The 15,600-nt window shown below is 40.3% G+C and overlaps 1 protein-coding gene across 10 annotated transcripts in view; it reads left to right on the forward strand.

The window, feature by feature from the left end:
* The window catches only part of RBM6 (RNA binding motif protein 6), a 122,926-nt gene that overhangs the window by 1,926 nt on the left and 105,400 nt on the right, over positions 1-15,600 (forward strand). For 4 of the 10 annotated variants that reach the window (XM_012771325.3, XM_076007879.1, XM_012771333.3 and 1 more), the window contains exon 2: positions 14,955-15,062. In XM_012771325.3, coding sequence (XP_012626779.2) covers positions 15,019-15,062 — 44 coding nt within the window. In that variant the 5' untranslated portion in view covers positions 14,955-15,018. Of the gene's footprint in view, positions 1-3,619; positions 3,791-14,251; positions 15,063-15,600 lie in introns of those variants that run through there. The other 6 variants (XM_076007876.1, XM_076007877.1, XM_076007875.1 and 3 more) reach the window with 5 other exon arrangements.

The raw sequence follows: 15,600 nt of genomic DNA on the forward strand, positions 1-15,600 counted from the left end.
TCACCCATTTAAGGTATATATTTCAATGGTTTTTAGTTTATTCAACTTTTTTAACAAATTGTGATAAATATGTTTTTTAATGTATATTGTAACAAAATTTTCCTTTTAAAAGATTTTTAAGTGTACAATTTAGTGGCATTAATTACATTCGCAATATAGTACAACCAACACCACTGTTTCCAAAACTTCATCACCCTAAACAGAAACTCTGTAACCATCAAGCAAATAACTCCCCATTTCCTCCTCTCTCTAGCTCCTAGTATTATCAACTTTGTGTCTCTGTGAGTTTGCCTGTTCTGGGTACCACATATACTTAATGGAATCATACAGTATTTGTCCTTTTTTGTGTCTGGCTTATTTCACTTAGCATAATGATTTCAGGGCATATCTATGTTGTAGCATGTATCAGAACTTTATTCCTTTTTATGGCGAATAATATTCCATTGTTTGTATAGACCACATTTTGTTTATCCATTCATCTGTAGTAGACACTTGGGTTGTTTCTACCTTTTGGCTATTATGAATAATGCTGCTATGAACATTGGTCTACAAATATCTCTTTGAGTCCCTGTTTTAAATTTTGTTGGGAATATGTTAAATTTAAATCTATGTTTATCTTTTTGAGGAACCACCATACTGTTTTCCTCAGTGGCTGCACCATTTTACATTCCCACCAGTAATGTGTGACATCCTCACCAACACTTGTTATTTTCTGTTTTTTTGGTGCCTTTTTAAAAAAATAATAGCTACAGTAATTGGTGTGAAGTGGTATCTCATCGTGTTTTCTTGGTTTTTGCTTGTTTTACCTTTTTAACAATTTTAAGTGTGCCATTCAGTGATATTAAGTACATTCATGTTGTTGTGCAACCATCATCACCATCTAGCTTCAAAACTTTTTTCATCTTCCCAAACTGAAACTCTGTACCCATTAAACAGCAACTCCCTATTCTCTACTCCCCTAACTCATGACAACAACCATTCTACTTTCTGTCTCTATGAATTTGACTAGGTATTTCATATAAGTAGAATTCTAATATTCTTTTTTGTGTGTCTTATTTTACTTAGCATAATGACTTCAGAATTCATCCATGTTGTAGTATGTATCAGAATTTCTTTTTAATTTTTCTTTTTATTATTTTAGGGATGGGATCTTGCTGTGTTGTCCAGGCTAGTCTTGCATTCCTAGTCTCAAGCGATCTTCCCAAAGTGTTGAGATTACAGGTGTGAGCCATCATGCTCAGCCTGTGTATAATTTTTTGAGGAGCCACCATTACTGTTTTCCATAGTGGCTATACCAGTTTACATTCTATCAGCAATACACAAGGGTTTTCTTATAGACTGAATTGTGACCCTCTCCCCAGAATTTGTATGTTGAACCTCTAACCCCAAATGTGACTGTTTTTGGAAATACAGCCTCCAGAACTGTGAGAAAAGAAATTTCCATTGTTTAAGCCACCCAGTCTGTGTTTTCTTTTTTTTTTTTTGAGAGACAGGGTCTTACTGTGTTGTCCCGGCTGGAGTGCAGTGGTTATTCACAGGTGCAGTATAGTGCAGTGGGGCCTCAAACTCTTGGCTTTAATCCTCCCTCCTCAGCCTCTTGAGTAGAGTTTGTGGTATTTTGTTATGGCAGTCCTAGCAGACTAAAACAAGTTCCAGTTTCTCCACATCCTGGCCAATACTTGTTATTTTCTGTTTTTTATTATAGTAGCCATCCATATGGATGTGAAGTGGTATCTGATTGTGGTTTTGATTCACATTTCCCTAATGACTAGTGAAGCTGAGCATCTTTTCATGTGCTTATTGGCTATTTGTATATGCTCTTTTGGAGAAATGTTTATTCATGTCCTTTGACCCTTCTAAAGTTGGGTTTTTGGTGTAGTAGTTGAGTTTTAGGAGTTCTTTGTATACTCTGGATATTAATATGTCATCAAATATGTGATTTACAAATTTTTTTCGCATTTTGTGTATTGTCTTTTTACTCTGTTGATAGTGCCCTTTGCTGCACAAAAGGTTTTAGTTTTGATGAAGTCTAATTAGTCTATTTTTAATTTTTTTCTTTCTTTCTTTTTCTTTTTATTTTTTGAGACAGAGTCTCTCGCTTTGTTGCCCAGGCTAGAGTGAGTGCTGTGGCGTCAGCCTAGCTCACAGCAACCTCAAACTCCTGGGCTCAAGCAATCCTGCTGCCTCAGCCTCCCGAGTAGCTGGGACTACAGGCATGCGCCACCGTGCCCGGCTAATTTTTTCTCTATATATTAGTTGGCCAATTAATTTCTTTTCTATTTATAGTAGAGACGGGGGTCTCGCTCTTGCTCAGGCTGGTTTCGAACTCTTGACCTCGTGACCAATCTGCCTGCCTCAGACTCCCATAGAGCTGCGATTACAGGCGTGAGCCACCATGCCCGGCCTGTCTATTTTTTCTTCTATTACCTGTGCTTCATTTGCAAATTATTGCCAATCCAATGTCATGATACTTTCCGCTTATGTTTTCTTCTAAGAGTTTTATGGTTTTATCTCTTACATTTAGGTCTTTGATCCATTTTGAGTTAACTTTTGTATATGGTGTTAGATAAGCATCTCATTTCATTTTTTTGCTTGTGGATATCCAGTTTTCCTCTATTTTACGTTTGGGAAAAGATTGTTCTTTCCCCATTTCAACAAAGGTCCTGACACCTTTGTTGAAAATCAGTTCTATTCCATTTCATTTCTATAATATAAATCCTTATGCCAGTACTGTACTGTTTTGATTACTGTAGCTGAATTGTACACTTAAAAATAGTTAAAATGGTAAATTTTGTTACATATGTATATATTTTATCATTATTTTTAAAAAGTTTAAAAATAAACTTTTTGATTCTCCTTTTCTGCCTGCCCTCCCCTACTCACCCTTCTCTCACTTTACCAAATAAAGTCATCTCAATTCATTTGAAACCTAAATGAAGTATACTGCCCCAGATAGGAAAACCCTTCAGGACACCAATGTTTATCTCATCTCCTATAGAAGGATATTTAGGTAGTTTCTGTTTTTTTTTTTAAGGGTATTATAAATAAAGCTTAGATGGGATTTTTGTATGTGTCTTTTATTTCCACTATTCTTGGATAAATACTGAGAAGTGGAATTGCTGGTCATAGGGTAGTGTTTGTCAGGCCAGTTTCCAAATCGATTGTACTATTTTGCATTCTCTCTAGCAATGGATGAGAGTTCCTTTTTATTTTTTGAGTGGAGAGTGCAAGTATGAGAGTTCTGATTGCTGGAAATCCTTTTGTATTTGATTTGCTATCTTTTTAATTTTAGCCATTCTAGTGGGTGTATACTGGTATCTTATTGTAGTTTTATTTTGTATTTTCCTTATGACTAATCATAGTGAGTATTTGTCAGATATGTGTTGTAAATATTTACTCCCTGTTTTTAGTTTGCCTATTGTTTTTTTTTTTTTTTTTTTTTTTGAGAGAGAGGGTGTTGCTCTGTCTCCAGGCTGGAGTACAATGGCATGATCATAGCTCACTGCAGCCTTGAACTCCTGGACTTTAGGTGATCCTCCTGCCTCAGCCTCCTGAATACCTGGGACTACAGGCGTGAGCTACCATGCCTGGTTAATTTTTTATTTTTTATATTTTGTAGAGATGGGGTCTCACTCTCGCTATGTTGCCCAGGCTCATCTTGAACTCCTGGCCTCAAGTGATCCTCCTGCCTCGGCCTCCCAAAGTGCTGGGATTATAAGTGTGAACCACTGTATCTGGTCAACAGTGTCTTTTGAAGAGCAGGTTTCAATTTGGATCTTTTCCTTTAATGGTTAGTGCTCTCAAAATTCTAAGAAATCTTTGCTGACATCAAGCTCAAAAAGATTTTCTCGTGTGTGTGTGTTTGAGACTAGGTCTCGTGTCATCCAGGCTGGAGTGCAGTGGAGCAATCACAGCTCACTGTAACTCCTGAGCTTAAGCATTCCTCCCACTTCAACTCAAGTAGCTGGGACTACAGGTATGTGCCACTATGCCTGGCTAATCTCTTGCCCAGGTCAGTAATGAACTGGCCTCAAGCTTTCCTACCAAAGTACTGGGATTACAAGCATGACCTACCATGCCTGGCCTTGTATTTTCTTTTAGAAGCTTTATAGTCTTAGCTTTTACATGTGTCTTTGATCCATTTTTAATTAATTTTTGAATGTGATCTGAGGATAGATAAGGCAAGTATCATCAATGGGGAATCAGGCTCTGAGTCTAGAGAGGGAGCCTGAGAAATTGTTACTCCATGCTGGGAAGGCAGCAGACATGTTTCCAGATCTGGAACGACTCTTTTGAGACCTGGTAATAATTGGAGTGAATACACTTAAAATTTTTTTTTTTTTGGAGACAGAATCTCACTTTGTTGCCCAGGCTAGAGTGAGTGCCGTGGCGTCAGCCTAGCTCACAGCAACCTCAATCTCCGGGGCTCAAGTTATCCTCTTGCCTCAGCCTCCCAAGTAGCTGGGACTACAGGCATGCGCCACCATGCCTGGCTAATTTTTTGTATATATATATTTTTAGTTGGTCAATTAATTTCTTTCTACTTTTTAGTAGAGACAGGGTCTCGCTCAGGGTGGTTTCGAACTCCTGACCTCGAGCAATCCGCCCGCCTTGGCCTCCCAGAGTGCTAGGATTACAGGCATGAGCCACCACGCCCGGTCTACACTTAAAATTTTTAAGTGGGCATCTTTTGGAGGGCAAGGGTGCTTCCAGCAGCCACTCATTTCCAGCTCCTGTAACACATCTTAAAGTTGCTACTGTTTAAAAGCTCATAGTTAGATTTGGGGAGTGGAATAGGCAGTCAAAGCAACCCTTGCTTTCTGGCAACCTTTGATGCTCTTAACTGAGTGTTCTGTTGGGCCCAGAGCATTTACTTTGGAAAAAATTAGTGTTTAAAGCAGTATCAAGTTGTTAAATAACACAGCTAAAAGTAATAGAATAGGACCCCTGGTTTCTATTTTGTTGGCTTTTAAAGTTAAAACCATCATTAAGAAGGATGGGGCCGGGTGTAGTGGCTCACACCTGTAATCCTAGCACTCTGGGAGACTGAGGCAGGTGGATTGCTCAAGATCAGGAGTTCGAAAACAGCCTGAGCAAGAGTAAGACCCCATCTCTACTAAAAATAGAAAGAAATTAATTGGCCAACTAAAAATATATAGAAAACTTAGCTGGGCATGGTGGCGCATGCCTGTAGTTTCAGCTACTTGGGAGGCTGAGGCAGTAGGATCGCTTGAGCCCAGGAGTTTGAGGTTGCTGTGAGCTAGGCTGATGCCACGGCACTCTAGCCTGGGGCATCAGAGTGAGACTCTGACTCAAAAAAAGAAGGATGGCCTGGGGTGTTGGTATTGTGTGGCTAGAAGTGAAATTCTTAGACCTGTCCAAGATGGACCAAAGTGAAAGCATTTCCTAGGAATGTTTTTATTAATTAATAATGAAAGGCAAAGCAGTATGGCAGTTCCTCAAAAAATTGTAAATAGAATTTCCATATGATCCACAATTACTCTTCTTGGTATATACCCAAAAGAATTTAAAGCAGAGTCTTGAAGAGATGTTTGTACCCATGTTCATAACAGCATTATTCACAATAGCTAAAAAGTGGGAGCAACTCAAATGTCCCCCATAGATGGATGAATGGGTAAGTAAAATGTATGTACATACAGTGAAATATTATTCAGCCTTAAACAGGAAGGTAATTCTGACATACACTACAACATGGAAGAATCTTGAGGACATTATGCTAAGTGAAATAAGCCAGTCAAAAAAGGACAAATATTGTCTGATTTCACTTATACGAGACACTTAGCATAGTCTAAATCAGAGCCACAGAAAATGATTGTCACGGGTGGGGAAAGAATAAAAGAGTTTTGAAATCAATTAGCTACCATCATAGTTCCAGTCATAAAGGGTACTGACCTACAATGGGAAGGTATTATTCCTATAACTTACTGGTTAGCTTCTTGGAAACTTGTAGGAATTACAGTAATTGATGGCCTGTGTGTGGTGGCATACACCTATAGTCCCAGCTACTCAGGAGGCTGAGGCAAGAAGATCACTTGAGCCCAGGAGTTTTAGGTTCCAGTGAGCTATGATGATGCCACTATAGTCTAGCTGGGGAGACAGAGCAAGACCCTGTCTCAAAAAAAGGAATTAGAAGAGTGTCACTAGGAGTACATAATGCTTGCCGTCTTTCTGGACCAGCTGACTCATATTCAGCTGACCCATGTTCAACATGGGACTGTTTTTCACTTTAACCATCAAAGAGTTCTCAGTTAGATATTTATTGCTACCACCAAGATCTGTACCTGCAGCACCTTCACCTGAGCTTGCATTCCCATTCTGTGGGTTGTCTTTTAATTTGTTGGTGGTGTCCTTTAAAACACGAAAGACTTTTTTGCTTTAGAACTAGCCCCTGGGCCCCTTCTGCTCATTGTATTATAGCATCGATTGGGTGTAGGATCTGGGCAATAAGGTATCAGGCCCTTCTTGTTCCTACTTGCCTGTTCACTGCCATCCCATTTATGGGATTGATGTTTTAGTACCATTTCTTTTCAGAGCTAGTTGATATGATAGGTGAGTTGTTTATCACTCCTTAGGAGATCATGACTTTCACGGCTCAGTCCTGTGTATATCAACCAGCTTCTTTACTGGGATCTGATAAGTGAGATCATTTTGGTTCCATGACCTATAATTGTTGCTTTGCTAGAATAAACTGCATATTTCTGAGAGCTACAGTTATCCTGAGGAAAACTATGGAGGGAAGCACTACTAGATAGTTTGATAAATCTTTTTTTTTGAGACAGGGTCTTGCGCTGTTGCCCAGGCTAGAATAAAGTGGTACACCATTATAGCTCAAACTTCAGGGCTCTAGTGATCCTCCTGCCTTAGCCCAAGTAGCTACATGTGTGCACCACCATGCCTGGCAAATTTTTAAAATTTTGTAGAAACAAGGTCTCACTGTGTTGCTCAGGCTGGCCTCAAGTAATTCTCCTGCCTCTGCCTCTCCAAGTATTAGGATTGCAGGTGTGAGCCACCCCACCTGACCAGTTTGAGAAATCTTTTGCCCCATCCTCATCAACATTCTGTGAGGGATCCAGTTTTCTCCACTTCTGAATAAACATTTCACTGTCTTTTTTTAATCCGCTCCCCCCCCCCACCTTCCAGTTATCTTTTTTTTTTTTTTCTGAGACAGAGTCTCACTTGGTTTTCCTGGCTAGAGTGCTGTGGCATCAGCCTAGCTCACAGCAATGTCAGACTCCTGGGCTCAAGCGATCCTACTGCCTCATCCTCCTTAGTAGCTGAGACTACTGGCATGTACCACCATGCCTGGCTAATTTTTTCTGTATATTTTTAGTTGTCCAATTAATTTCTTTCTATTTTTAGTAGAGGCGGTGTCTGGCTCTTGCTCAGGCTGGTTTTGAACTCCTGAGCTCAAGCTATCCGCCCGCTTCAGCCTCCCATAGTGCTAGGATTATAGGCGTGAGCCGCTGGGCCCAGCCTGTCTTTTGATTATAGTCACTCATGGATTTAAGTCATATCTCATTGTGGTTTCACTTTGCATTGCCCAGGCTAGAATGAGTGCCATGGCGTCAGCCTAGCTCACAGCAACCTCAAACTCCTGGGCTCAAGCAATCCTGCTGCCTTAGCCTCACAAGTAGCTGGGACTACAGGCATGTGCCACCATGCCTGGCTAATTTTTTTAATATAAGTAGGCCAATTAATTTCTTTTTTTTTATTTATAGTAGAGACGGGGTCTCGCTCTTGCTCAGGCTGGTTTCGAACTCTTGACCTTGAGCAATCCGCCCGCCTCAGCCTCTCAGAGTGCTAGGATTACAGGCATGAGCCACTGCACCTGGCCCTTTCTTGTGTTTTTTAACCATTGGTGTATCTTTGGAAACAATGTCTGTTCAGAGCCTTTGCCCATATTTTAAATTTGATTGTCTTTTTGTTACTGATTGTTATAGTTATATATTCTAGATACAAGTCCCTTATCAAATATATAATTTGCATAAATTTTCACTTTCTTGGTGGTGTCCTTTAAAACACAAAAGTCTTTGATGACTTGGGATACAGAAATCTAAAAAAAATCATAAAAGTTTTAAATTTTGATGATATCAAGTTTATCAAGTTTTTGTTGCTTGTGCTTTTGGTATCTTATCTGAGAAAACATTACCTACCTAATTCAAGGTTACAGATTTTTTTGCCTGTGTTTTCTTCTAAAAGTTTTACAGTTTTAGCTCTTAATTTAGGTCTTTGATCCATTTTGAGTTAATTTTTATATAGTATGAGGTAGGAGTCCAAATTCATTCTTTTGTATGGGGACGTCCTAATTCCCAGTACCATTTGTTGAAAACACTGTCCTTTCCTCATTGGCAACTTTGTCTAAAATCTCTTGTCCCTGAATACGAGGATTTATTTCTAGACGCTCAGGTCTGTTCCCTTGTCTGTCCTTATGCCAGTGCCACACTGTCTTGATTACTATGGCTTCGTGATAAGTTTTGGAATTGGGAAGTATTAGTTCTCTTGTTGTATACATTCTTTTCTATTTTACACAGATAATACCACATTACAAATAGTATTTTGTATATGTTTTTTAAACTTAATATATTATAATAGCTTATCCTATATCAATTAATATAGCTACCTTATTTTTTGTTGTATAGTATTCCAGACTAGTCTTGAACTGGCCTCAAGCAATCATCCCACCTTGGCCTCCCAAGGGGCTAATATTACACGCATGACCACTGTGCCCAGGCGGATACTAGATTTTGTAATTGTCCATGTATTTACTTTTACCAGAGATCTTTATTTCTTCATATGGGTACAGATTACAGTTTAGCTTTTTTTCATTTCATTCTGAAGGACTCCTTTTAGCATTTCTTGTAGGGCCTATTTAGTGATAAGAAACTCCCTTGATTTTTATCTGGAAATGTCTTAATTTTTTCTTAATTTTTGAAGGACAGTTTTGCTGGATATAGAATTCTTGGTTGACATTTCCTTGCCCACCCCATATTTAATTTGTTTAATTCATCTTTTAAAAAAAAGTTGTTTTTTTTTTTTGAGACAGAGTTTCACTTTGTTGCTCAGGCTAGAGTGAGTGCCGTGGCGTCAGCCTAGCTCACAGCAACCTCAATCTCCTGGGCTCAAGTGATCCTTCTGCCTCAGCCTCCCGAGTAGCTGGGACTATAGGCATGCACCACCATGCCCGGCTAATTTTTTTTTTTTTTTTTTGGTGTATATATTTTTAGTTGGTCAATTAATTTCTTTCTATTTTTGGTAGAGACAGGGTCTCGCTCAGGCTGGTTTCGAACTCCTGACCTCGAGCAATCCACCCACCTCGGCCTCCCATAAAAAAATGTTTTTAAGGCTAGTCAAATGTGTTTATCTTAATTTATTTATCTTACTAAGGATCTCTTTTGTATGTATTGGATTGCTTCTTTCTTGTTGCTTTCAAGATTCTTTGTCTTGTGGCAGCTTGATCATAATGTGTCTCTGTGTGAATTTATACTACTTGAAGTTTATAAACTTCTTGGATTTATAAATTTGTATCTGTCATCAAATTTGGAGAGTGTTTTTTCTGTTATTTCTTTGAATAATCTCTCTGCCTCCTTTTCTTTTTGCTTCTAAAACTCCCATGGTATGTATGTTGGCCTGGTTGGTGATGGCCCCTGTTCCCTCCCTATTCTCTTAGGTTTTGCTTACTTTTGTCCATTCTTTTTTCTTTTTCTTTTTGCTCTTCAGACTTGATAATTTATTATTTTTTTTTATTCTTTTTTTTTTTTTTTTTTTTGACAGAGTCTCGCTTTGTTGTCCAGGCTAGAGTGAGTGCCGTGGCGTCAGCCTAGCTCACAGCAACCTGAAACTCCTGGGCTCGAGCGATCCTTCTGCCTCAGCCTCCCGAGTAGCTGGGACTACAGGCATGCGCCACCATGCCCGGCTAATTTTATATATATATCAGTTGGCCAATTAATTTCTTTCTATTTATAGTAGAGACGGGGTCTTGCTCTTGCTCAGGCTGGTTTTGAACTCCTGACCTTGAGCAATCCGCCCGCCTCGGCCTCCCAGAGTGCTAGGATTACAGGCGTGAGCCACCGCGCCCGGCCCAGACTTGATAATTTAAATTGTCCTATCTTTGAATTTGCTGATTATTTCTTCTCCCTGCTCAAAGCTACTGTTGAACCCCTTCCTTCCTCCCCTGCCCCCCCACCCAGTAAATTTTTCATTTCAGGTATTACATTTTTACAGCTCCAGTTTGGTTCTTCTGTTTCTTGATATTCTCATTTACTTGTACATTGTTTTCCTAATTTCCTTTTTTTGGAGACAGAGTCTTTGTTGCCTGGGCTACAGTGCTGTGGCGTCACCCTAGCTCATAGTAGCTTCAAACTCCTGGGCTCAAGCAATCCTCCTGCCTCAGCCTCCGGAGTAGCTGGGACTACAGGCATGCGCCACCATGCCTGGCTAAGTTTTTCTATATATTTTTAGTTGTCCAGCTAATTTCTTTCTATTTTTTAGTAGAGATGGGGGTCTCGCTCTTGCTCAGGCTGGTCTCGAATTCCTGAGCTCAATCAAATGATCCTCCCGCCTTGGCCTTCCTTGTTTTTTTTTTTGGTTTTTTTTTTTAGATGTAGTCTTGCTCTGTTGCCCTGACTATAGTGCTGTGGTGTCAGCCTAGCTCACAGCAACCTCAATGTTGTTTTTTTTTTTTTTTTTTTTGAAATGTAGTCTTGCTCTGTTGCCCTGGCTAGAGTGCCATAGCGTCAGCCTAGCTCACAGCAATATTAAACTCCTGGGCTCAAACGATTCTCTTGCTTCAGCCTCCCGAGTAGCTAGGATTACAGGTGTGCACCATCACATTGGGCTAATTTTTCTGTTTTTTTTTGTTTTTTTGAGACAGGCTCACTCTTGTTGCCTGGGCTAGAGTGCCGTGGCGTCAGCCCAGCTCCCAGCAACCTCAAATTCCTGGGCTCAAGCTATCCTTCTACCTCAGCCCCCCGAGTAGCTGGGACTACAGGCATGCGCCACCATGCCTGGCTAAGTTTTTCTGTATATTTTTAGTTGGCCAATTAATTTCTTTCTATTTTTAGTAGAGACGAGGTCTCGCCCTTGCTCAGGCTGGTTTCGAACTCCTGACCTTGAGTGATCTGCCTGCCTTGGCCTCCCAGAGTGCTAGGATTACAGACGTGAGCTACCATGCCTGGCCTAATTTTTCTGTTTTTAGTAGAGATGGTCTTGTTCTTGCTTAGGCTGGTGTCAAACTCCTGAGGTCAAGCAATCCTCCCACTTTAGCATCTCAGAGTGCTAGAATTACAGGCATGAGCCACTGCGCCTGGCCTCATTCTTTGGACATACTCAAGACAGGTTTTTTTTGTTTTTTGTTGAGACAGTCTTGTTCTGTTGCCTGGGCAAGAGTGTAGTGGCAGTGATGTTGTCATAGCTCACAGCAACCTGAAACTCCTGGGCTCAAGTGATTCTCCTTCCTCAGCCTCCCAAGTGGCAGGACTACAGGCCCGTGCTGCCATGTCATTTTATTTTTTGTAGAGAGGGAGTCTTGCTCTTGCTTAGGCGGGTCATGAAGACGGTTTTTTTTCCCCCTAAATAAATATGCCCGGTCGTGGCTAGCAGAGCGCAGGGCAATTTAAGACAGTTGTTTTAAAGTCTATGTCTAATAAGTTTGATGTCTGGGCTTCCTGAGGTATTGTTTCTATTGATTCATTTTGTTTCTTTGAAAGGGCCATATTTTCTGTTTGTGTTGTATTTCTTGTGGGTTTTTTTGTTTGGAAATTGGACATTTTACTGTTATAATATGGCAACTTTGGAAGTCAGATTCTCCCCATTTCTCAGGATTTGCTGGGTTTTTTTGTTTGTTTGGACTCTTGAAGGCTGTAGTAGTCTGTTTTGATACTTCGTCTGAAGTATATTTGCAAAGACTGTTTCTTCTTATGTGTGATTACTGAAGTGTCTGTTCCTTTAGCTCATATTCAGCTAATGTTTTGACCAAGATTTCCTTGAATGCCAGGAGGTCAAACAGACAAACAAAAAACAAACCAGGAAAAACAAAAAAGAGAGAAGCAGAAAACAAAGTAAATAACCACCTCTCCCTGTCTCTGCAGTTTGGTTCTTAGCTAACACTCCTTCAACACAGCTAGGTTTGCTTTGAGCCTTGGGATTAGCTCGAGGTGAGAGTTTATGGTGTTCTCAGGTCTTGTACGATTATATCTCTTGCCTGGGCCCATGTGGAGCTTTCTAAATTGCCTGTATATGTGCTGCTTTGGAATGACCTAATTTTCCAAAGAGTTTCACCCCAATTTCTCTGGGCCTCTACCCATAATCTCTTGCCCCAGGTTTCTGTGAGTCTGTAGTCTGCTTTGGCAGCTTTTGTTAGCACTACGTGCCACTTTTCCACCTGAGTTCTGAGTTAGGTTGAAATAGAGACAACCACCTAAATATCCCAGGCAGGGTAGAACAGATATATACAATAATTTGCAAATATGGTCTGCTCTCCTTGTGAGGGAAGGAAATTTTTTAGAGTCGGGGACTTGTTCTCTTGCCCAGGCTGGACTGTAGTGGCCTGATCATTGCTTACTGCAACCTCGAACTTCTGGGCTTAGGTGATCCTCCCACTTCAGCCTCCTGAGTAGCTGGGACAATAGGCACATGCCACCATTCCTGGCTAATTTTTTATTTTTTAAAAAATTTTTGTGGAGATGATGTCTTGCTGTGTTGCTCAGGCAGGTCTCAAACTCCCAGCCTCAAGCTAGCCTCCTGCCTTGCCCTTCCAAAGTGCTGAGATTATAGGTGTGAGCCACTGTGCCTGGTTAATTTTTTCTTATTTTTTTTAATTGGTGGGGAGGTCTTGTTGTGTTGCCCAGGCTGGTCTTGAACTCCTGGCCTCAAGTAGTGCTCCCGCCTCAGCCACCCGAGTCGCTGGGACCTTTGACTTTTTTTCTAAAGCTCCCACCAAAGTTTGTTCAGACAGTTACTACTTTTTTTTTTTTTTTATGTTTTTGTGGAGGAATGAGATCTTGGAACTTCTTAGTCTGCCATTTTGATGAACTGTGAGTTATTTTTTTCACTCTTTTGATGGTGTCCTTCAATACATAAAAGTTATTAATTTTGATGAAGTTTACTTTATTATTTTTTTTTTTTAGACAGAGCTTGCCTCTGTTCCCCAGTTTAGAGTGCCATGGCATCAGCCTAGCTCACAGCAACCTCAAACTCCTAGGCTCAAGCAGTCCTTCTGTTTCAGCCTCCCAAGTAGCTGAGACTACAGGCATATGCCACCATGCCCGGCTAATTTTTCTTTATATTTTTAGTTGGCCAATTAATTTCTTTCTGTTTTTAGTAGAGATGGGGTCTTGCTCTTGCTCAGGCTGTTTTTGAACTCCTGACCTTGAGCAATCCTCCTGCCTTGGCCTCCCATATCTATTTTTTCTTTTATTCCTTGTGCTTCGTGTGTTGTATTTAAGAAACCATTGCCTAATCCAAGGTCATGAAGATTTGGTTCTTTTTCAGTAGCTATAACAAAGGTCCTTGAGATAACTTCTCAGCTTGACTTGAGTTACATGTCCATCTTCAAAGCAATCACTATGGTGAGGGTAATAGACTGTTCTGATTGGCCAGGCTTGATTGTGTAGGATTAGCCACATGGATTGAGAATGGGGTTAATGCTAAGATGGTATTTCCAAAAAGGAAGCATGAATGGGTGCTAGAAAAAATTAGTGAATACTTACTTACTTACTTAATTAATTATTATTTTTTTTTTCTTTTTTCAGGCAAGTGACAGACTTGAATAATTAATTATTTTAAATACTTAATTTAGTATATTGAAAAGTTTATGGTGCCCGAGAGTACCCGTTTTAATTAAAGGTGTATTTTTCTTTTTTTTTTTTTTTCTTTTTTTAACTTTTTTTTTTTTTTTCTTTTTTTTTTTTTTTGAGACATAGTCTCACTCTGTTGCCCAGGCTAGAGTGCTATGGCATCAGCCTAGCTCACAGCAACCTCAAACTTCTGGGCTCAAGCGATCCTTCTGCCTCAGCCTCCTGAGTAGCTGGGACTACAGGCATGCGCCACCGTGCCCAGCTAATTTTTTCTATATATTTTTAGTTGGCCAATTAATTTCTTTCTATTTTTAGTAGAGATGGGTCTCATTGTTTTTTTTTTTTTTTTTTTTTTTTTGAGACAGAGTCTCGCTTTGTTGTCCAGGCTAGAGTGAGTGCCGTGGCGTCAGCCTAGCTCACAGCAACCTCAAACTCCTGGGCTCGAGTGATCCTTCTGCCTCAGCCTCCCAAGTAGCTGGGACTACAGGCATGTGCCACCATGCCCGGCTAATTTTTTTTTTTATATATATATATCAGTTGGCCAATTGATTTCTTTCTATTTATAGTAGAGACAGGGTCTCGCTCTTGCTCAGGCTGGTTTTGAACTCCTGACCTTGAGCAATCCGCCCGCCTCGGCCTCCCAAGAGCTAGGATTACAGGCGTGAGCCACAGCGCCCGGCCTAAAGGTGTATTTTTCTTATAATAAATATGTAAATGTTTAAAAGTGACCTCCAAGATTATCTATGCTGCTGTGATCCCTGACAGACCAAGCAAGGGGACGCTAGCCTTTACTTGTTTTAAAGTACATATTTGTTGGTCGGGCGCTGTGCCTCACACCTGTAATCCTAGCACTCTTGGAGACCAAGGTTGGAGGATTGCTTGAACTCAGGAGTTCAAGACCAGCCTGAGTAAGAAGAGCAAGACCCCATCTCTACTAAAAATAGAAAAAAATTACCTGGGGTGTAGTGGTACACACCTATAGTCTCAGCTACTCAGTAAGCTGAGGAAGGAGGATCACTTGAGCCCGGGAGTTTGGGGTTGCAATGAGCTATGATGACGCCACTGCACTCTACTTGGCAGAATGAGACTCTGTGTCTTGGAAAAAAAAAGTATTTATTTGTTGTGGTTTGTTTTGTACAGGTACCGCTATAACCAGAGTGTGGTAGAAAAAGAATCTACTTATTGGGGTCCTCTTGACATAGAGATGTGGGGGGATTCTCGATCTGCTAACAGAACAGGACCTTTTCGGTAAGTCCTGAAATTTGAATATTGAAATTGTTATTGTTTTAATGATATATAGTATAACATTTTGGCCTATTCTAGAGGGAGATACTTTGTGGAGAAGTAGCTCTGATTTTTTAAACATAGAAACTGTTTTAAAAATTTCTAGTCATTTCTAAAGTCATTGTGAGACTGAATACACACCAGCCAAGTGTTTTCTCATGTAACATTTTTGAAAATATTAAAAATATCTCCAAATCTCTTTTATCTTTTTATCTCTTTTAGCAAAGTAATACATATTTGGCTAGTAGAGAAAGCTAGCAAAATGTACATAAATGCTTATAAAAGTTCCATTGAGGCCGGGCGTGGTGGCTCATGCCTGTAATCCTAGCACTCTGGGAGGCCGAGGCGGGCGGATTGCTCGAAGTCAGGAGTTCGAAACCAGCCTGAGCAAGAGCGAGACCCCATCTCTACTATAAATAGAAATTAATTGGCCAACTAATATATAGAAAAAATTAGCAGGGCATGGTGGCGCATGCCTGTAGTCCCAGCTACTTGGGAGGCT

Source organism: Microcebus murinus, chromosome 1 (genome assembly GCF_040939455.1).
Source record: "Microcebus murinus isolate Inina chromosome 1, M.murinus_Inina_mat1.0, whole genome shotgun sequence".
In the NCBI taxonomy this organism is placed as follows: domain Eukaryota; kingdom Metazoa; phylum Chordata; class Mammalia; order Primates; family Cheirogaleidae; genus Microcebus; species Microcebus murinus.